We start from the raw sequence: 22,560 nt of genomic DNA, 5'->3' as shown, positions 1-22,560 counted from the left end.
ATAGTGCCTAAGGCACTTGACTGCTAACCAGAAGGCTGGTGGTTCAAACTCACCAGCCACTCCTCGGAAGGAAGGTTGGGCAATCTACTTCCATAGTGATGCTGCCTCAGCAACCCAAGGAGGGGTCGCTATGAGTTGGGGCTGACTCGATGGCACACAACAACAACAACACAAACCACAGTATTTTCAATTGTTTCATATGCATGTGAAAGCTGGACAATGAATAAGGAAGACCAAAGAAGAGATGATGTGTTAGAATTGTGGTACTGGTAAAGAATACTGAAAATATTCTAGACTACCAGAAGAATGAACAAATCTGTCCTGGAAGAAGTTCAGCCAGAATGTTCCTAATAAGTTCCTAATAAGGAATGTTCCTAATAAGGACAGATTTTGTCTCACCTACTTTGGTCATGTGGTCAGAAGGGACCAGCTCCTGGAGAAGGATATCATATTTGGTAGAGTGAAGGGTCAATGAAAAAGGGGAAAACCCTCAAGGAGATGGACGGACACAGTGGCTGCAATGATGGGTTCAAGCATAGCAAGGATTCTAAGGATGGCTCAGGACCAGGCAGTGTTTCGTTTTATTGTACACAGGGTCGCTGTAAGTTAGAACTGACTCCACAGCACCTAACAACTACATTATTAAGAATACATTTTGATGAACATTTACCTCAGGTAGATACACTCCTTGGAGAGATCAATCATGGGAGAAAGAAGGGCTGTTTATACACAGGGAGACAGCTCAGGGGGCAGGAGTGCATGGAGAGATGGACACAGGGAAGAGATAACTGTTGGGAGGAAGTGGGAGGGGAGTTGTTGCATTGTGGTAAATTGTACTCAATGTCATAAAACAAAGTGTATGTGAACTGCTGTATGGAAAGTGAATTTGCTCTGTAAATTTTCAAATTTTAAAAAATTTCAAAATTTTTTAAAAAAAGAATACATTTTGAAAGGCTGTTAAAAACACAAAACCCACAGAAAGGCACAAAGTCTCAGAGACCCACAGTCCTCACAGCTCCAGTACCGAGACCTGAAACAGTCCCATGACCTACCAGGGCTCTGACCCATGGGGTCAACCCCAGGGCATATGCCTGAGAGGCAGAGCTGCACAACCCCAAGACCAAACAGACAATGGACAAACAGACAGCTGTCATCTCCTCCTCAGGGCTGCAGAGCCACAATGTCTCACGTTACTGTCATGTCACGGACCTGGTATCTTTCCCAAATGGAGAGGGAAGTAGCTGAGAGACTCAGCCTTGGTCTCCTCAGCCCCTGCTGACCCCTGGAGGAGAGCACCAGGGATGGTGCCATGTCCCCTGCCAGCACCCAGAGGGTGGCCTCAGCTTCAAACCGGAAGGACGAGCCCCCACATGGCTGGCTCCTGACTCTCACTGAAAAATCGATGCAGTTAGCAAGTTCCCTTCAACAGACCCCACTGCGAGGCTGCTTCCTGATTAAGCTTCACCAGATCAATAGCAATAAAAGAGTCCAAAGCAATCAATCCAGGACAAGGTCCTTCTTAAGAAAAACCACACTCAGAGCTAGCAAACAGCACTTAAAAATGACAGGCACAATGACGTGAGGTTTGGAGGCTCCCAGGCTAGGGGTCTATGCGAAGGATGTTTTATTACCTGGAGATGAACCTATTGAGCTAGATCTCCCCCAGAGCTGGTTCTAACGTCCCCATGCCATGCATCTGAGACATGAACATCAGCGTCTATTTACAACCTTTGAATAACAGATGTGCTCTTCTTACGGCGGGGCTGCCGGCACAGCACAGAACAGAATGACAAGGAAGAAAGAGTCTGGAGCAAGCCCCATGCTCATCAATGTCTCCCTCCCATGGACTGGCCTGGCGTGAGACTCCCTGCTCCCTCCGAAGCTGGGCCAGCTTCAAAGGCAGTATAAGGACTCGTGCCACCTGTAAGTCCGCACCCCTGGAGGCTGACTGTGGCCAGAGACATAGTGATGGAAAGGAAGCAGGAAGCTCAGAGTAGATAGCCACCTCAGGCTGCGGCTTACACATGCTATCTAACTGCTGGCAGAGCTGGGCTTCCCCAGAGAGTTACCAAGGCCTGTCTCCAGATGTTCCACCTTCATCCCTGAAAGGAAGAGCTTGGTTCCCACAAAAGGTTGGGAAGGAAGCCTCCCTCCCGCAACGGGAAAGCTCTACTTTCTCAGTGCCACCTCCCTACACCAGTAGAAGGTCACCGTCCCTCTTGGAGGGACAGAAAGCGAAGGCCTGGTGCAACTTCTGCCAAGAGCCCACCTGTACCCTAGCACATTACGTGACACAGCAACTCAGATAAAAACTGCTGCCCACCAGGTTTGAAAAATGCATTTCCTGTAAAATGGTAGTTTCCAGTTACAGACAGGCCCCACCCATCTCCACAGCAGCCCATTTTGCAGATGGGCCAAGTGAGACTTGGAGGGAGGCAGCTTGTCATGGACACATACAGCCAAATCAGTGCTGGCCCACCCTGGCCCCCAGCTTCCACAACCTATGCCCGCCACCCTTCCCCTGAAGGAGGAAATGTCCCAGGCCTGTCAGGTTTTGGTGGTTCCTGGGGTCACTGTGACATGTCCAGGATTACAGAGGCAAGGACAGTTTCCTCCTTGGCCCCCAGCCCAGCCGACTCTACTGATGGGCAGTGAGGGGCCTCCTGCACTCGGAGCCCATTGCTGGCTTCTGTTCAGGACACAAACAGGCAAGTCCTCGCCTCTCCCAGGACCCAAGGTGCAGGCACATCAGCCTGTCACCCACACGTGGCCTGTGGGGGCCAGGTCCTCTGCAGGTGGGTGTGGATCTGCCTGGCAAGTCGCCCATGCTGGCAGTAAACACAAATCGTTTCCCACACTCGTTTCCAGCCCCAGCTCTGCATAGCCCGAGCCACCCTGGCTAACAGATGTTTCATTTAAGCAGCTAATTTACCACAAAACGCACCCAAAGAGATGACAGGCCAATTTCTCTCAAGGCTTATTTGCATGAGGAGGGAGTGGTGTATGAAAATTCTATCTTTCCTTTTTTTGAAAAAATTCTTTTTATTACACACATGAGTTAAGGAAAGAAAGGGCCGTTGCCAGCACATGAGTTATCGGCAGGCGTGTTTCCACAGATACAGATCCCAGCACTGGGAAGGAGGTGGTGAGGTGGTAGCCAAGGTGCATGGGAGGCACAGGTCAGCTCCCACCTCCATCACCTTCCAGTAAACCCGGACACAGCCATGCTCTCTGAGACTCACTCTCCGAAGCTCTCCAATGGGGATGGTTGTTGCTCCTACTCCACGGGCCAGCATGAGGACTGACCTGCCCTGCTCAGGATGCATTGGCAACATCTGGCCCCCACCAGCCCTTCTGGTGCTGTGACTGATTGGCCCCTGGAGCGCTCAGAGCAGCACCTGTCAGAGTGACCTCACTGTGGCCAAGGAACACCAGGAGGAGGCAAGCTGAGCACCCCCATCCTGGGTGGCATCTTCTGCCTGCCCACCTAGGGACAGTCCAGGCACCAGACAATAAGACAGGACCAAGGCTGATGCCAGAGCCGCTCTGCTGTGCACATGTACCCCTGGCCTCCTGCCAGCATTCAGACTGAGCCACGGCCAGTGTACCCAGGCATCTATAGCACCTACTGCTCAGCCCCTGCATCACCAGCCCTGGCCTACTGGGTGGGGGAGGCAGCCAGGTCCCCTCATGCAGAAAGGGTGTCTGCAGGTGAGCCAGGTCCTCAGGTCATGCAGCGCAGAGCCCTCAGTCACATTTAAGAAGGTGGGAAAGTCTCATCACAGTGTCTACTGCGATCCTCAAAACAATCTAGTGGAAGCAGAGGGTCATTCACACATCAGAAAGGCAGAGCCTATCCCCAAGTCATACTACGAGGATGCAGACCAGACCCAGTGGCTCTGACCAGAAGCCTGGTCTGATTTCTGCACCCACACAATACACACACAACACACCCAATGCATACTACATACAAGCACACCACACATGCACCCCACACTACACACCACATAGCACACATGCATGCACACATACCACACACACACACACACATATATACCTAGACCACACATATGCACTCACAGAAACACATATACAAGCACACTGTACATATCACAGATCCAGTCCACACACAATACACTGATATCACACACACATGCACACCACACACATGCAGACACCTAAGCCATACATATGCGCTCATGCATGCACACACATACATGCACACACATACACATACACACACATCACATTGCGATTTGGAGAAATCTGGCCGCGCAGCCCGCTTGCTGCAGAGATGAGCCAGACCATAAAAAAGCTTCAAACACAAGTGCTGCGGTTTACAGCCTGGATTTATTGACTCGGTATTCACGCCTGGACACGGCCCTGGTCCTTGTGGGCCCACCCTCCACTCCTGCTAATTAAGCCATCAAGAAAAGCAATGCCCGCCCATCCATCCATCTACCCTTTGGGAAGCATCTCCCAGCTCTGCTGGGGTGGGGATGCAGAAGGCGGCTGAAAGCCTGCATCATTAGCTCATGTAGAAAACAGAGATCCTCCCAAAGACAACAGCAGGAAGCCCACGTCATTACTCAAAGAGACACTACCTTCACTCTCAGTCCAAGACAAGGCAGCTCCTGGAGGCTGGTCCACCGCCAGCATCATGTGAAAAGGCCTCTTCGGAAGGGCATATGCCTGGTGACCCAGCCCAGAGAAAACTCAGGACTCCCAGGGCAGCACCCAAGAGCAACCACACACACACATTCACAAGCACACATGCACACACATCACACATACAGATATGCTCACACATTCACATGTATATATGCATGTACTAACATACACACAGGCTCACACATTCTCACACATTCACACACTAACATACATTCACATAGACACATGCAAACACTCACACATATGCATGAGTATACTCACATTCACACATTCACACTCACATACATACACACTCATATACATGCACATTGACAGTCACATGTATGCTCACACCCTAACATGCTCACATATACACACACATTCACACTCATACACACACACTCACATTCACACACATGGTCACACTGACATGCTCACACATTCACATTCACACACTCACATACGTTCACACTCACATACATACACATGCATATAAACACCGAAGCCATACACTTACATGCATTCAAACGTATGTCTGAGCCTGTCAACACTGGCAAGCTCAAAGTGAGGACTCTGAAGTGATCTGCCCCTGGGGATAGTCAGCAATGGGCAACAGGGCAGAAATCCCCCAGCCCCATTTCACAGATGGCAGGAAACAACCCAGAGCAGCAGCTGCAGCAAACTGACACTGCCCAGCACCCACCACCCAGAGTAAGAAGATAGAAGCAAAAGAAAGGCTGACTTCTCTCCCGGACGACTCCAGTGTTCAACTCAGGGGCAGCAGGTCCACCACTCCAGCCTCAGGGCAGCCCCTCACCCCTTGTCCCTGCCGGACAGCTCCCAGAAACCACCCCCCACCATGCTCAACCACCAACATGTCACACCTGTTTGTGCCACAAAGACAACAGATGCACAACCCCTAGTCACTGAGGTGAGTATTAAATTCCCACTCTGTTACCTGCAGAGAAACAGCAGTAAGGCAAGCACCGAGGAACAGAAGAAAGTGAGGAACAGAGCTGGCTGCGAGAATCCAGGCACGAGACCAATGAGCCAAAACACAGGGGCTGGGGAAGGGCTGACCTCTTCTAGAACAGGCTTTCCAACCCCTGCTCTGGCTTTCACCTGGCTGACACCTACCTACTGTCTAAGTCTCAGCTCAATGGCCCTTCCTCCAGGAAGGCTCCCTGGCCTGGCCTGGCCTGATGGGGCTGACACCCACACCCTACCCACTTGCCCTTCATACTATCCAGGGTTCCTGCTTCTCCCCCCTCAGGCTATTCCAGGCACTACTTGCTTAACAACTCAACTGTGAGCAGAACCAGGTCGATGCCATTCTCTGCTGTCTGCCCAGAACAGGGCACCAAGCAGAGTCAAGAAACACTGGCCAAGTGAAAAAACTGCACAAGACGGCACCCCATACCCACTGATGAGAACAACAGCACCAACAAATGGGAATATGTCCCTGCTCATGCCCCTGAGCTACATGAGGCTGTCCCACACAGCACAGGCTGCTCCACATGATGCAGGCTGTTCCATGTGACACAGGCTGTTCCATCCAGTGCAGGCTGTTCCATTTGGCACAGGCTCTTCTATGTGACGCAGGCTGTTCTATGCAGTGCAGGCTACTCCATGAGGTACAAGCCATTCCACGTGGCACAGGCTTTTCCATGCTATGTAGGCTGTTTGCTGTTATCAACCCACTAACCCAATATCTAAGCCATCCCACTTGCCTGGGGCCAGGTCATTCTCAAGACCCACCCTGAGGACGCTCAGCCCAGGGATAGTCATCTAGGTCCAGGGTGGCTCCATCAAGGGCTAGGCTCCTGACTCCTTGACAGCAGGAAGGGAGTAGGGGAGCAAACACAGCCTGTTCTTCCATCAACCCAATATGGAGCCCCAAGTATGGAGAGACTCCCTCAGTCTCCCAAGCCTGCTCTGGAACCAGCCACCAGGCCTTCTAGGTGATTCCATTAGTAGCACCAACGTGCAGCCACCCTAGAACGGATCAAAGGAGAAGCCAGGCTGGTGCACCTCCCCTCTTCACAGCTACTCCTGTCAGCACAGAGCACAGAGCAGGCAAGCATTCCCAGCATCGTCTCAAAAAGGGGCGGGGGGGGGCACATCATGTCATCAATTCCTTCCCCTCAGAGGCAGAGGGCCAGGTGCCCAGCCATATTCCCTGGACTCATGCTCCAGCCACCCAGCATCATACCTCCCCTGGACTTCCTCCCAGCCCAGGGTTTAGGAGAGGTCTTCAGACCCACTGTCAGGATGGGGGTGGACACACACCCCAGCTTCCCCCAGCCTCCTGCTGAGAGTGGAGTGAGTGACCACATCAGGAAGTGTCTTTGGCTGTCCCCCCACCAGACCAAACCTCAGCAGGACTCGAGGTGGCAGACCACAGCCACCACAGAGGAGAGCTCAGGAAGAAAGCAGAAGTGTGGGCTGCAGAGAGTTGCAGTGTGGCCAAGGGTGGGGCCACTGGGGCCAGGGGCCGGTCCACATGCAAGTCTAGCCAGCCTAGCCCAGCTGGGAGACCCTGGCAGGTGCTGAGCTCTCTGAGCTCTGCTCCTCAACTGTCCCCTCACCCAGGGGTCCTGTGTCCACATGCTCAGTAGGTGCCTTTAGCACCACCTTTCCCTAGTGGCTTATATGTTTATAAGACAAATATGACAACTGAAAATTGGAAATGTATGAAACTAAGGAAACTGAGGTGCATAGTACCTGGGAGGAAGGCCAGGCAGAGGCAGGTCTGGGGTCACAATGGACGAGGTGTCCCCAGCTGAATAATGACTCCTCATCAATGTCCTGGTGAGGGCCTCCCAGTCCCGCCCTGAGGCCTTCTAACTCCAGGGGGAGACCATCCCAGGGGAGACCCTGCCAAGGCCAAGAAGGTGAACTTGTCAGAAGACGAACCTGAGGCAGTGACAACAGAGATAAACAAGCCCCCCACACACACACAAGATGACAAGGCCCACGGCCTCGGAGGGCATCTGGGGGCTGGGATTCCCCCTTTCTGCAAAGGCTCAGAGGCTAACAAGCTTGTGTACGGATGGCAGGAATATGGCCCCAGTCAGAGCCCCTCCCACCTGTGTTCGGCTCAACAGGCCTCCACAGGCGCTCGCTCCCTCTGAGACCAAAAGTAAAGACAACACAAACACTAGCAGTGACATTTTAAAGTTTGAGCTGGCTCACAGGGACAAGAGATCAGAGTGTTAAAACCTTTTCTTTTTTAATCCTGATACACACTCTACAGAGACTGACAAATGAACCCACATGACAGAAACTGTGTTTCTAACAGCATCTTACAGCCGGCAGGGTACACAGCATAGGGCTGGGCCGCCCCTGGTCTGGCCTGTGGTCCCAGTGCCTCTTACTCGGCACAGGGAGCTTGTTATGCCCGTCAAGCTTTGGGCTCCAGATGCCAAAGCAGGCACAGCAGCTCCGGTATGCTGCTGCCCGTCAGAGTCTCTCAGGGCTGGCATGTCAGAGGACTGAGATGCACGGACCAGAGTGGGAACTGAGCATGGGGCTAAGTAGGGTCCCATGTCGCTGAGCAGGGGCTTGTCAGGCTGGCCCCTGAACCCCATTATAGCAGGTCTGCAGGTATGGTGTCTGCTCTACATCCTGAAGCTCTCCAGCAATCACACTCAGCAAGTGGAGGTGACATCCTGAGTGTGGGGCTGAGGGGAGCAGGATGGGTAACAGGTAAGCACCACCATCCACTGAGCCCTCAGCCACATACCAGGTGCTGGAGTTGGAGCCTGAGGACCCCTCTGTTCCCTGAAATCAGTCAACAAAGCCCCCAGAAGGTGATACTAAAGAACCCTCTTCCAGCGGAACAAAACTCAAAATCATTTGGGGAAAAAAAAAGGGGGACCAGGTTTGCTGGTCTGATAGAGCCTGATGGAACCACTGAGACTATGACCCCTAGCTGCACTTCAGGTCTGGAATTGAACCTACTCCTGTGGCTTCCAGCCAAGCAAGAGACAGGCATATGAGGTGAACATTTATACTAGGTAGATACACTCCTTGGAGAGAACAATCATGTGAGATAGAAGGGCTGCATATGCACAGGGAGACAGCTCTGGGGGCAGGAGTGCATGGAGGGAAGGACACAGGGATGAGGTAACTGTGGGGAGGAAGTGGGAGGGGAACTGTTGCACTGTGATAAATTGTAGTCAGTGTCATGAGACAAAGTGTATGTGAGCTGCTGTATAGAAAGTGAATTTGCTCTGTAAACTTTCACCCAAATCACAATAAAAATTAAAAAGAACCCCCTTCCAAGGTGGGGAACAGGCACAGAGGGGGCCAACCACACAGCCAAGAAGCCAGGCTGAATCTCAAAGAAGACTGTGGTCACCTACCCAGGTGTGTCGGCCGCCAGCCCATACCCAACTTCAAGGGAAGCCCGGGTGGAGAAGGCTGCACTAGACAGCTTAGCCCAGGGGGCAGGGGGGTTAGGGGTGCCAGGGGCAACCAGGAGGGGCGGACACGGTACAGCCATCCAGGATATGGACAGAGGATGTTGACAGCTGGGAGAACAGAGACGCAGACTTCCTGTGGCAGAGACCCAAAGCTGGAGCCCGGCTGCTCATGGAACATGGCAGGAGGCCTCCCTCCCCCAACCACCTCTCCCAGAGGTTCCAGCTGAAGGGCAGAGGGGCAGTCTGGTTGCCAGCACCCAGTTCCACCCCTTGTGTTTGGAGGGTGGGGGAGAGGGCGGAGGAACAGTAAACCACACCAGTGAGGAGCTACTGCAGAGGGGCCCACGTCCCCTCCCCAAAGAAGTCACTCATGGCTCACCTGAAAGGCACCAAAAGCCCCTGTCCCATCTGCCTTCTCTCCCCAATGCTTTCCACATCAGAGAATGCCACCTGTCTCCATTCCTCATCTATTTTGCCACCTCCAAGTGGTTAGCAACACAGGACAGGCATCTCTGTCCCTTCTGTCTAAAGTAACAGTGACAAGAACGGCATCCATCAACTGAGCACCTGGGGCCCAAGCAGCACGTCAAGGGCTTCACTGCCTCAGCTCCTTTCAGCCCAGGCACCTCGAGGGCCCTCCACCCTCTGCCTGGCCTGGCCCCCACACTGAGCAACACTGGGACCAGCTACCCTCCCCAGCCCTGAGCTGCCACCCAGGGCCCTGGTCACTCCCTACCAGACCCCTCTCTGGAGGCACCACCAAGGGAAAGAGCACCACCCCTCAGGGGCAGAGGCCAGTGACCCCTATGAGGTGGGTGAAATGGCAGCTACCCCAGGAGGTATAGCTAGTCTCACAGCTGCCCACTGGGGCCTCTCTGCCTAGGATGCTCAGGAGGGGCAGGTGGAGACTGAGGGCTGGAGCCCAGCTGCTAAGAGAGAGCTGGCCACCTCACACCTGGTATAAGGAAGGGTGTTCTGAGATTCACCCATCTTTCCCACCAAATCCTCCCAACAAGCCATAGTGACCACTGTCACTCCATCTTCCAGATAAGGAAACCAAGACTCAGCCAGGGTAAGTGGCATTGTCACTGTTAAGATGACACCTGTACCTATATAACTATGAGACCAGAAGAACTAGCTGATGCCCAGCTACCACTGTCAACCACTCGAAGGGGGATCTACGAAGGAGATCCTGGATAGAGTGGGAGAACGATGTGGAACAAAACTTAAAACCATAAAAAAAAAAAAAGAAAGAGAGACCAGGTTTGCTGGTCTAACGGAGCCTGGTGGAAACCTTGAGACTATGGCCCCTAGCTCCCCTTCAGGTCTGGAACTGAACCCACTCCTGTGGTTTCCAGCCAAACAAAAGACAGGCATATGAGCTGAGCATTTACATTAGGTAGATATATTCCTTGAAAGAGATCAATCATGGGAGAATAGAAGGGTTGTGTATGCACAGGGAGATAGCTCGGGGAGCAGGAGTGCATGAAAGGGAAGGACACAGGGAAGAGGTAACTAAGGGGAGGAAGTAGGAAGAGAGCTGTTGCATTGTGGGAGACCGCAGTCAATGTCATGAGACAACATGTATACGAACTGCTGTATGGAAAATGAATTTACTCTGTAAACTTTCACCCAAATCACAACAAAAATTTTTAAAAAAAAAAAATTGTAATAACCGAAAAAATAACAGCTGCAGCCGAATGGTCTGAGTACAGTCTCTCCCACTGCCGTTGTACACGGTTCATTTTGTGCCCTAAAAACTGTCAAGTACTGATTTATGGCATCATCCCAGACATATGGGGTCTTAGACTCTCAAAACCCCAGTTTATTCATCTATGAAACCGAACTGAGCGTGTAGCCCATCCAGAAACATCTCCAAGGGAGAGATGAAGTAACACACACAGAGCACTTAGTGCAGAGCACTTAGTGGTGCTCCTTGCTGGGGAAGCCCTGGAGAAAGGCTGCTCTGATGGAGTACTTCCTCCTTGACAAATGGATACTCTGGATACAAATGGATACATAATTGCAATTTGTGAACAGGGTAGGCCAGTGCTCTGGAAAACCTTTGGGATGGGGAGAGCACCTAAGGTGGTCTGGGAGCAGAGGCAATGCCCCAGAATAGGCCTCTAAGCAGGCAGCAGCACGGCGCCAGACAGAGGGGGTTGCAGGGACAAAGGCCTGAAGTGAGGAGCACAAGAGGGTATCAGGGAGGCTGAGGCTGCACACAAAGGCCCGGGAAAAACACCAAGGGAGCCACACCAGTCAGGGCAGTGGCAAAGTAGAGGTGTGACAAAAGAAGACACCAGAAGTCTCTGGCTGGTGCATGGAGAGGGACCAGCGGGGCCAGGCTAGGTGCAGGAGGCAGCGAGAAAGAAAATGAGTGGTCTAGGACAAGGGTCAGGAGCTCTGGTAGCATAGTGCCTAAGGCACTTGACTGCTAACCAAAAGGCTGGCAGTTCAAACCCACCAGCCACTTCTCAGAAGAAAAGTTGGGCAATCTACTTCCATAGTGATACCACGTCGGAAGGGTCACTATGAGTCAGGTCCAACTCAATGGCACATAACAACAACAGGACAAGGCTCAGCTGACTACAACCACTGCCTGGTTTTGTATGGCTCACGACCTGGTTTTGTACAGACTGGCATCTGGTTTCACACAGCCTCCACTTGGCTTTGTACAGCCCACAAGCTAAGGGAGATTTGTACAATTTTAAATAATTTGGGGAAAAAAATCAAACGAGTATTTTGTGATACATGAAAATTATACGAAATTCAAGTTTCGGTGTCCATAAATAAAATGGCATTAGCACGCGGCCATGCGCATCTGTCCGCCTATCATCTATGGCTGCTTTCATTCACAGGACAGAGCTGAGTCATTATATGACAGACTGTCTGGCCACCAAGCCTAAAATCGTTACTATCTGGCCCTTTACGGAAAACACTGTGGACCCCTGATCTAGGAGAGAGCAGGTAGTTGCCAGGTGGCCTAACCCAGTGGCCAGGCTGGTGCGATGGGGGAGAAGGAGACAGATCCCGCAGCCAGGGCCCCACCATAGCCAGCCTAACAGCTTGCTAGTACCGTCCCTGTCACAGGCATTCCACCCTCAAATGTCAGCCACAGCCCACACACATGGCCTGGACAGAGTTATGAGGACTGGACCAGGGGATAAACGTGTTCCCTCCATGGGTCTCTATAAAAGAGGGCATCACTCAAGACAAGGGTACCCACTCTCATCACTTCTTCTATTCAATATTATATTAGAAGTCCTAGCGACGCCTCCTTGGGTTTCTGAGGCAGTATCACTACGCAAGTAGATTGCCCAACCTTCCTTCTGAGGAGTGGCTTGTGGGTTTGAACTGCCAGCCTTCTGGTTAGCAGTCAAGTGCCTTAGGCACTATGCTACCAGGGCTCCCAACAACAACAACAACCAGAGCAATAAGACAAGAAAAAGAAACAAAAGGTATCCAGACTGGAAGAGGTAAAACTATTTCTATTTGTAGATGGCATGATCCTACGTATAAAAAAATCCCAAAAAGTCTATAAGAAAATGTGTAGTGCTAATAGAGGAATTTAGCAAAGTTGCAGGGTACAAGGTCAACAACAAAAATCGGTTGTGTTTTCTATACACCAGCAATGAGAAATATGAAAGAGAAATCAGGGGAACAATTCCATCTACAACAGCATCTAAGAGAATAAAATATCTAGAAATAAATCTAACCATGGTTGTGAAAGGCTTATACAATGAGAACTGTAAAACATTGCTGAAAGAAATTAATGAAGACTTAAATGGAAAGATGTTCCTTGTTCATGGATTAGAAGACTTAATATTGTTAAGACAGTAATACTACCCAAAGTGATCTATAGATTCAATGCAATCCCAATCCAAATTCCAACAGCCTTCTTTTCAGAAATAGAAAAATCAATCCTCAACTTTTTAAGGAAAGGCAAGGGGCCCCAAACAGTTAAACCAATGTGAGAAGAGAAAAACAAAGTAGGAGGACTCACGGTTCCTGGCTTTAAAACATAATACACAGATACAGTAATCAAAACAGCTAGATATTTGTATAACAGACACATACACCACTGCAATAGAATTGAGAGGTTAAAAAACAGAAAATAACAAATGTTGACAAGGATGTGGGGAAATTGGTACCATTATCCATTGCTTGTAGGAATGCAAAATGGTACAGCCATTGTAGAAAACAGTGTGGCAGTTCCTCAAAAAACTAAAAATAGAACTACCCTATGCCCAGCAATTCCACTCTTAGGTATATACTCAAATGGTAGAGGTTCACTGCAGCACTATTCATTAATAGCCAAGAGATAGAAACAACCTAAATGCCCATCAACAGATGAGATGAATGGATAGACACCATGTAGCCCATCCATACAATGGAATACTATGTACCCAGTAGGAGAAATGAAATCTTGATACATGCTACAGTATAGAAGGAGCTGGAATACATGATGCTGAGTAAAATAAGTCAATCACAAAAGGACAAGTATTGTATGGCCTCCCTTATATAATAAATAAATAAGAAAAGATAAATGTATGAAGAACAAAGTTCATGAGTGGTTACCAGGAATGGGAAGGAGGGGAAAAGGAGAGGTTAACAGTGATGGAAAAATCACATTAAGGTTAGAATTGAAGGGTTGATTATTGTAATTCCTGTCAATAAAGCGTACAGCTGTAAAAAGTTTAATTGCCAAAAGTTTGTGATAGATACATTTACAAAGACCAAAAAAAAAAAAAAAAGGAGTAGTTACTGAGGCTACATCAAACACTTCATGGAATTTAGTTCCTCAGTTTGAAGGTTTAGAGTCATGGTTTCACGGGAAATCCCAGCTAACTGGCCTAATAACATGTTTGATGCTTCCCTTAGACCTCCTAGTTCTTGCATAGTGCCTGGGGCACTAAAAGCTTACAAACGGCTATCCTAGGCACAACAATTGGTCTCTATTCACTTAGAACAACAGAGGAAGAATATGAAAGTGTGACCAATTGCCTCCATTAACAACTGTATCCTTTGCCTTAAAACCAGAAGTAGATGGTACCTAGCTACCATTACTAAACATTTTGATCGAAGATTTTATAGAAGAATTCTGACCCAAAGGGAAACTATGAAGAACAGAATTCCAAATTTTCATGGACTCCAGACTTTCTGGAACCACAGAAGTGGAATGAACCCCTGAGACTATTACCCTGAGACAGTCTTTAAACCTTTAACCATAAATATCCCCTGATGTCTTCTTAAAAATAAACAATAGTTTAGCTTCACTAGTGAAAAATGTCTGCCTTGAGAATGATGCTCTTTTAAGAACTATCTGTCTGGGATCAATGTAACAACTCAGAAGATTAGATAGGAAGCTTAGGGAGGTGAGTTTATGCTAATGAGGGAAGAACAACTCAGAAAAGAAGGGTGAGAATGGTTGCACAACTCAAAGAATGCAACCGGAGCTCCCAAAGAATATAACCAGTGTCACTGAACTATACATGTAGAAACTGTTGAATTTGTGTGTTTTGCTGTGTATATTCTCAACAACAACCAACCAACCAACCAAATAAATAAATAGAGGCCATCACATTGCTGACACTTGGCCCAGGATGCAGACAGCTCCTGGGCGCAGCCCCAAAAGGATGAGGTCAGTCACCTAGACCCCCAACAAGAAAGAGCTGAAACAAGACAGTGGGGTGGGAGGACACTGTTGCTACATACCCCTGTCAGGGCTCTCAGAAGACCTGCCTCCTGCTGAAGCTGCTGTCCCTACCTCAGAGCCCAGGCTAGCTTGCCAGTGCTGAGAGCTCCCCTCTCTAGAAGTATGCAACCCACACCTCCAAGGCCCAAGCCATATCCAGAGAAGTGTCACAGCCCATGATTGCTTCCCGACCTGAAAACCATTCTTCTGATTCATTCTAATCTATGCAAAAACCAGACTTTTGGAATCAGTACACATCCCACAAACAATTTACTTTATGCTAATGCCATATTACACCCTCCCAGTAACCTGGGCCAATACCCCTCCCCAGTCTTCCCTACAGATCCCAGATCCAAACCTCAGAATCCTTAACACAGCACTCCAAGTGCCACTCTTAGTCACCCCAGTGCTAAAGAGGAAGCCCAGTGGCCACACCTGGTCTCATCAGCCTTCTGCTCCTCACCCAGCCTGGTGGGGGATGACACTAAAATTGTTCCCACACCCTCCACACCCCAAAAGGAGCTCTGGTGGCATAATGATCAAGTCCTTGGCTGTTAGCCAAAACACTGGCAATTCGAACTCATCAGCCGCTCTGCCGGAGAAAGATGTGGCAGTATGCTTCCATAGGGAGCTCTGGTGGCATAGTGCTAACCAGAAGGCTGGCAGTTCAAACCCACCAGCCACTCCCCAGAAGGAAGGTTGGGCAATCTACTTCCGTGGTGATATCACCTCGGAAACCCAAGGAGGGGGTCGCTATGAGTCAGACCTGACTTGAGGCAGTGGATTATGCTTCCATAAAAATGACAGCCTTGGAAACCCTCTGGGACATTTCTACTGTCCTCTAGGAGCACTGTGAGTAGGAATTGACTCAACCACAGTGGATTTGGTTTGGGCTTTGCTTCCTTAAGGGAGCTCTGGTGGCGTTGTGCCTAAGGCATTTGACTGTTAGCCAGAAGGCTAGCGATTCAAACCCACCAATCACTCCTCAGAAGGAAAACTGGAAAATCTACTTCCCTATTCCCTAGAAATACCGCCTGTTGGAAACCCAAGGAGGGATCACTATGAGTCGGGACTGACTCAATGGCAATGAGTTTGGGGTGGTTTTTTTTTTTTTTTTTTTTTTGGTTGCTTCTTTAAAAATCAAAACCCTGGAAACCCTCTGGGGTATTTCTACTCTGTCACCTAGGGTGCTGTGAGTAGGAACTGACTCCACCAAGGTGGAAATGGTTTGGGCTTTGCTTCCTTAAAGATCAAAGTCCTGGAAACCCTCTGGGGCAGTTCTACTCTGTCCTGTAGGGGCGCTGTGTCAACAGCACACAACAACAACCACACCCCAGAGCCTCCAGGCCATGAGGAAATGCACATATCTGAGATATATTTCGTTAAATCAATGTTTCTCAACCTTCTCTGCAGTATCACTACAACCCCTCCTGCCAGACAGGCCTTTTCAGAAATTTCTTCCTTATCCTCCTTCCCATATGAAATTTTACTAGCACAGCCCTACTGTATATCTGTCTGTGTAACATAGGTATATCTGTGCTTTATAATCAAAAAAGAGTAAGATTTCTTCAGCCAAGACTCAATTTCTACCTCCTGGAGGACGATAGTGCCTCTCCTGAGAAATGGGAGACCATGGGTTAAATAAAACAGATTAAAGTCCATTGTATCCATTTCTTTTTGTTTTTTAATACAACTACCAGAAATTTGCAAATTTATATGTGGCTCACATGATATTTCTTTTTGACAGCACTGGTACAGATAGAACACGAATGGAAATATAAATGTATGTATATTGTTGTTGTTATGTGCTGTCCTGTTGGACCCGACTCATAGCGACCCCTCCTTGGGTTTCTAAGGCAGTATCACTACAGAAGTAGATTGCCCAACCTTCCTTCTGAGGAGTGGTTGATGGGTTTGAACCGCCAGCCTTCTGGTTAGCAGTTAAGTGCCTTAAGCACTATGCTACCAGAGCTTCCAAATGTATGTACGTATACACATATAATTTGAACTTTAGTCATGTTATCAGGAGGAACCAAGCCCTGGGGAAGGATGTCATGCTCAGTAAAGCAGATGGTTGGCAAAGAAGAGAAAGACCCTCAACAAGATGGACTGACACAGTGACTGCAATAATGGGCTCAAGCACAGGAATGATTGTGAGGATGGCGCAGGACTGGGCAGTGTTTTGTTCTGTTGCATGTGGGGTTGCTATGAGTCAAAACCAACGTGATGGCACCCAACAACGACAACACACATATACATACACAAATGTATGTATACACACACACACACACATCATATACATATATGTATGAATCCCCAAGGTCTGGCCACTGAGAGGGCCTGGAAGCAGTGACACTTGTTAGCAATGAGCACATTTAGCACCCCGATCTTGACTTCTAAATACCCCTCTCTACTACAAGGAAGCAGAGTTCCTTAGATAAATGGCTGATTCCAGAGCTGTAGCAAGCAAATACTTAAGTTCAGCAGGAACGTCTTCTTATGCCAGAAAGTAAGGACATGTTCAAAGAATGACGGAAACATTTCAAAAAGAGACAGACACCAGCTTGAAGCAGCTGTCTGGTCAAACCTGAGGTTATTTGGTATCAACATAAACCATGATAGTAATCAGTTATGTTTTGCCCAGTGAGTGAAACAGGGAGATTGTGATGCAATCTGACAGAACATGATAGATTTTTATAGTGTCAAAGCACCTTGCTAAAAGCATTTCTTAATTCCAAAGGGAAATAGAATAACTTTCAGTGGAGAAGCCAGGTAGATATCACCTTAATTGAGAGATTAAAGTTAACACCCCCAGCAATGGGATGAATTGAAGTTAGAAGTCACCTGGTAGGAAAGGAGGGGGAGAGCACATAGCATCACAGCCTTAAAGGCATGTGACCTGAGCCAAATCGTGAGGAGACACCAGAGGAACTCAACTGGAAGGGGCTCTGAAACATCAGGAGCCTGGAACCCTCACGGGAGTCAAAGGAAGGTTGAAGAGCCACCCCAGACTAAAAGAGGCTCAGAGACACCGCTATTTCGCAGTACACGGTTCCAAAGTTGGCCCCATTGCTGTCAAGGGTATTTATTGGGTCAGCTGTCAAAACTGGATGGATGACATATGGGAATGCCTTGCTACTCATTTCTGGATTTAGATCCTGTAGTGTGGTCATGGAAAATGTCTTTGTTAGTAGGAAATCAAAAAACCAAACTCACTGCCATCAAGTCAATTCTGACTCATAGTGACTCCCACTGGGTTTCTGAGGGTGTAAATCTTTATGGAAGTAGATTGCCCCATCTTCCTCCCGCAGAGCAGCTGGTAGGTTTGAACTGCTGACCTGGTTAGCATCCAGATGCCTTATCCACTATGCTACCAGAGTTCCTTAGTAGGAAATATACTCTAAAATATTCAGGGGTGCAGGACATTGGCTGACCAACTCACCCTCAGATGGCTCAAGAAAAAATTACTCATACTGTACTCCCAACTTTTCTCAGATTTTTTCAAAATTAAAAAAATAAAAGACCCAAAAAAGAAGTTTTCCTTGTTTCAGCTGGAGGCAGCCCTCCTTTCTCTGCTGCTCAGCACCCCTAGCACCCCACATGGGGCCTCACAGACCAAGCACCCTCCTGCTTCCCTCAGGAGTTCTTCACATACACCTAATGTGTATTCTTGGTATACCAGGAGCTTCATGAGAGCTGAGACTAGGCTGTTCTCCCGTCACTCCTCCCCTGCCTGGCAGCAAGGGCTGGAGATTATCCCTGGAGGAAGGGAAAGAGAGAAGTGAGGTGTGCCAGACCCTGTAGGACCTGGAGATGAGCAGTGCCACCCTGTCTTAAGGACTCACAGCCAGTGGAAGCACCAACCACACCCAGTGCCAGGGTCCTTCTTGAGGTAAACTGATCATGTTTCATGCACTAAATGTCTCCAGCTCATGAGTTGGTATTAAAACAGCACATGGAGAGTGCAAGGCAAGCAATGCACACCCAGCATTAAGGGAGCCCAGGCCAGCACAGCCTAGCCTAGGGGTAGAGAGGAAAGTCAAAGGAGGTTCCTGCAGGAACCCTGCAAGAACTCCTATAGGAAGAAGCAGGTTGAAAGGAAGGGAGAGTCCTCCAGCAAAAGCCTAGCATGAGAGAGGCATGGACAGAAGGGCAAATAGTAGAGGATGGGGACAGGCTGGTGTGTCTGGCACAAAGAGGGAGGAGTTGAGTCTGAAGGTATGGATGGGGCACACTCAGCAGCCTAGAACCCCAAACTTGCTCTGTGCCCAGTGCCCCTTAGCTAGGCATGATCCACTAAGAACAGGCTTTCCAGAATATTCAAGAGGACGAAGCCAACCAGGGTGGGGTGGGACAGGCTGGGCAGTCATGCCCAGAAGGTTCAACCACAGCTGGAAGGCCAGGGCCATCTGCCACATCAGCATTGCAGGGTCTTGCCACCAAAGACACTTCAGGGTCAGCGATGAGGCCACAACTAATTAGTTTAATTAAACCCAAGGTGGTTTCAAGGTATTTTTGGATTGAAAAAAAAAAAAAAGTATCCTGCCAGCTCCCAGAGGGCATGGGCGATGGGTGACTTGGTGCCCTCTGTGAATTCCTCATACTATCCAGCTCTGTACACAGTAAGTGCTCTGTACACAGCAAGTGCACTTTGCATTTTGTTCCCTGAAGGCTAGTAACCCAGCTGAGATAAATTCACAGTGGTAGGGCCGCATCAAAAGCTTTCTGTCCTCACAATAGGATGTAACCATGAGACGCCAGGGGCATTGTGGAAGGAGGACCTTAGAGCTGCCCAGGCACCACACACTGGACACCACGACATGCAGGGGTGGGAGACAGAGGGGTGCAGCGTGTGCCTGCAGAAGGACTTCACCAGCTCAGAAGCCGAGCAGCCAGATTCCCCACAGCAGCTCCCTGTCCCAACTGACATGGGGATGGGCTCCCACCCCCATACAACCACAGGGATGGGCTCCCCACCTCATCTGATCACAGGGACAGGCTCCCCACCCCAGCTGACCATCCAAACAGTGAGGAAGAACCTCCCCTCCTCTCCCTACATCTCACAAAAAGCCAAGACTCAGGCCAGGAGCATCATCAGAAAACCAGCAAGTGAGCTTTGGAAAGCCCTCTGAAATTAATTTATTTGAATGGTCTTGGGAGACAGAGAGTGAAGCACATGTTTTCATTTTGCTCCATGTTTGTGGCACAGGGGGCACATCCTCCCAAGGTCCTGCCTCTCATGAGCAGCACAGGTAAGAATGGGCAGCTTCAAGTTCCTCGTTATCACACCACCCTGGACTAAGACCACCTCTTCCCACCCCACCTCCTAGGAAATATAAGCTTCCCCCTTAGCAAAAGAGCAGCCACACAGAGGGCCTGCCAGACCCCCTCCCAGCCCTGCACAGCCATATGGGATAAAAAAAGTGGCTCCTTTCATTGTCAACACACAGATGGTCCTGTCAGCTAACCAATGCAACAAGGTTCACAGAGCACCTGCAGCAGCCTGGGCAGCAGGGGGGCACCCAGACCTCAGTGTGGCCAGTCTCACCCTCCATATGACTCAGGCAAGCAGGGAGAAGGACCTGGCACAGCCTCAGGCACAAAGGGCAAAAGGCACCAGGGTCCAGATGATGACGTGAAAATTACTAGCATTTATCAAGTACTTCCCACTTCAAATCCTAACAACATGGCGGTGAGGTGCCTACTGCTTCAGTTTCCATGATATACATGGGGAAACTGAGGCCTTGAAGGTGCTAGAAAGAGGCAGAGCCAGGATTCCATCAAAGCATGTGGCCACACAAACACACAGACGCCATCGTGGTTCTCCCTAGCGACCATTCTCCCTAGAAGCTCCCTCCACCCTGGGACTGTATGGGTTTCAGGGCTGCTGCCCAGCCTCTGCCCCACCCCCACTCTGCTGCCCAAACCACAGCTGGGAAGGGGCAGCTCTAGGACTAGTGGCTTCACCAGGCAAGGCCAAGCCTCCCCAGCCTCCTCCCCTAGCCTCCCCCATTGCCCTAGTTTCCTTACCAATCAGCCCAGAAACCCTGCCCAGAGAAAGCAGGCCTGTGCAGCCCCCAGATCACAGCCATATGCCCAGCTCTCCTCTCCCCACAGTTTCCCCAGCCATAAAATGGGAAGAGTACTTCCCATACCAGTGGCTGTGAGGGACAGGGGAGAGGACAGGATCCATGAAACCACCCTGCACTGGGCAACACGTGGTGGCAAGTGAGCATGAGAAATGAGCAAACCCACAGTACTGCCCTCCCCAGGGCATCCCAAGCAGTGCCTCCCTCACTGGAGTGCCCAGGCTGGGTCATTACTCATCTGACAGCGGGCCCCTTCCCCTGCCAGGGTCCTCCTTTATGAGCTGCTGCCACTCCACCCCCCATTTCTAACTCTTCAGAAAAAGGGCAAAGGCCCCAAGGCCCCAGTCCTTCAGAGGGGCAAAGGCCACGCAGCCCAGCCTGGAAATGATGGAGCAGTGACTCACTAGCCCCTCCCTCCCCTGGCGCAGAGTTTTCCGATGTCACCCTCTTGAATGGCTGTTGTCCACGCGGAACCACCAAAAGCAGCCAAGGAAGGGCTTGGGGCTGGTGGGTGGTCGCCCACGGACGTGCTGGTGAGACACGGCTGGCCCCCGAGACCCTGTGCATCCCTGGCCCCTTCAAAGCATGCGCGGGTGAGGGTTCTGCGACCCCAGGGGCGAAACGGGAACGCCGATTAGCTTAAGTCTCCGCCAAGTTCCCTTTAAGGGGCCAAGAAAAGCAGCTCCGGCCGGCCAGGCGGACATTTTCCTGCCCAGCGGCCACACGCGCCTCTGCCGCGACAAAGGCCACACTTGAGGGCCTGACGGGAAGGGGGGGTTCAGGGAAGAAATGAGGGGACTCCGAGTTCCTGCCAAGTTGTGCGCCCCTGGTGACCCTAGGACAGAGTGCACCCCCGCCCGTGGCCAAGAGGAGCCAGTGGCCTGAGAGGGGGTGCGCCGCGGGCACACCCGCTCCCCACTGGGCTCCAAGGACACCCGCTTGCCGCCCGGACCGCCCCGTTGTGCCTTCTCGTCCTCCATGGAGTCCAGCCACCAGGTGCGAAGCCGAAGGACGCAACCTCGGCACGACTACCCAGCGTGGTGGGCCTGGGGGCGCGGGAGACGCACCAGAGGGCCCCAGAGCCCAGGCTCGGGAGGAGGTGGCCGTGCTGAGCACCCAGCCTAGGTTCGAGACCCTCTTTTCCACCCCAGGGAGCACAGACAGAGATCAGCGCTCCACCAGCAGTGCCTGCGGGCAGCAAAGGCGCGCCCCAGGCTTGGAGGACTTTGGCGAACTTTGTGCCCCCGGGGAGCGCCCCTCAGAGGAGCCGACTCTGACCTGGAAAGCGACCCCTCTCTCTGCTCCCCCTCCCGCCACCCAACGCCTTCGCGGAACCTCGGCTAGTGTCCCGGGGCCGCCCGCGGCTGCGACCTCTGCGTCCCTGCTAGCGCAACCATTGGCGCGAACGCCCGAGGACCTGGCCAAAGAGAACCCGCGGCTCCGCTGCCCCTGACCTCCCGTCGTGCCTGGGTCCTCACCTGGGACATCTGCGGCCGGAAGTTGATGTCCTTGAGGTCGATAGAGCCGGGGGACAGGTTGTGCAGCAGCTGGCATAGCAGGACACCGTCGCGCAGCGCCTGCGCCAGGTCGAAGACCACAGCCGAGGGCCACACGACCCTGTGGTTTGGCGGCAGGACCTTGCAGTCGATGAGCCAGCGGCCGCACTGCCGCCACTGCTCCATGGCGCCCGGTGGCG

The 22,560-nt window shown here is 50.7% G+C and overlaps 1 protein-coding gene across 1 annotated transcript in view; it reads right to left on the bottom strand.

The window, feature by feature from the left end:
• Nucleotides 1–22,546, bottom strand: part of VAV2 (vav guanine nucleotide exchange factor 2) — a 235,029-nt gene extending 212,483 nt beyond the window's left edge. The window contains exon 1 of the mRNA XM_007954298.2: nt 22,343–22,546. Within this exon, the coding sequence (XP_007952489.1) occupies nt 22,343–22,546 (204 nt within the window). The remainder of the gene's footprint in view (nt 1–22,342) is intronic.
• Between the last annotated feature and the right edge of the window lie 14 nt (nt 22,547–22,560).

The sequence above is a fragment of the Orycteropus afer genome, unplaced genomic scaffold (genome assembly GCF_000298275.1).
Source record: "Orycteropus afer afer isolate SDZICR_OR568_19922 unplaced genomic scaffold, OryAfe1.0 scaffold00456, whole genome shotgun sequence".
Classification (NCBI taxonomy): Eukaryota; Metazoa; Chordata; class Mammalia; order Tubulidentata; family Orycteropodidae; genus Orycteropus; species Orycteropus afer.
The sequence above is the reverse complement of the archived record's forward strand: the minus strand, read 5'-3'. Positions and strand labels throughout refer to the sequence as shown.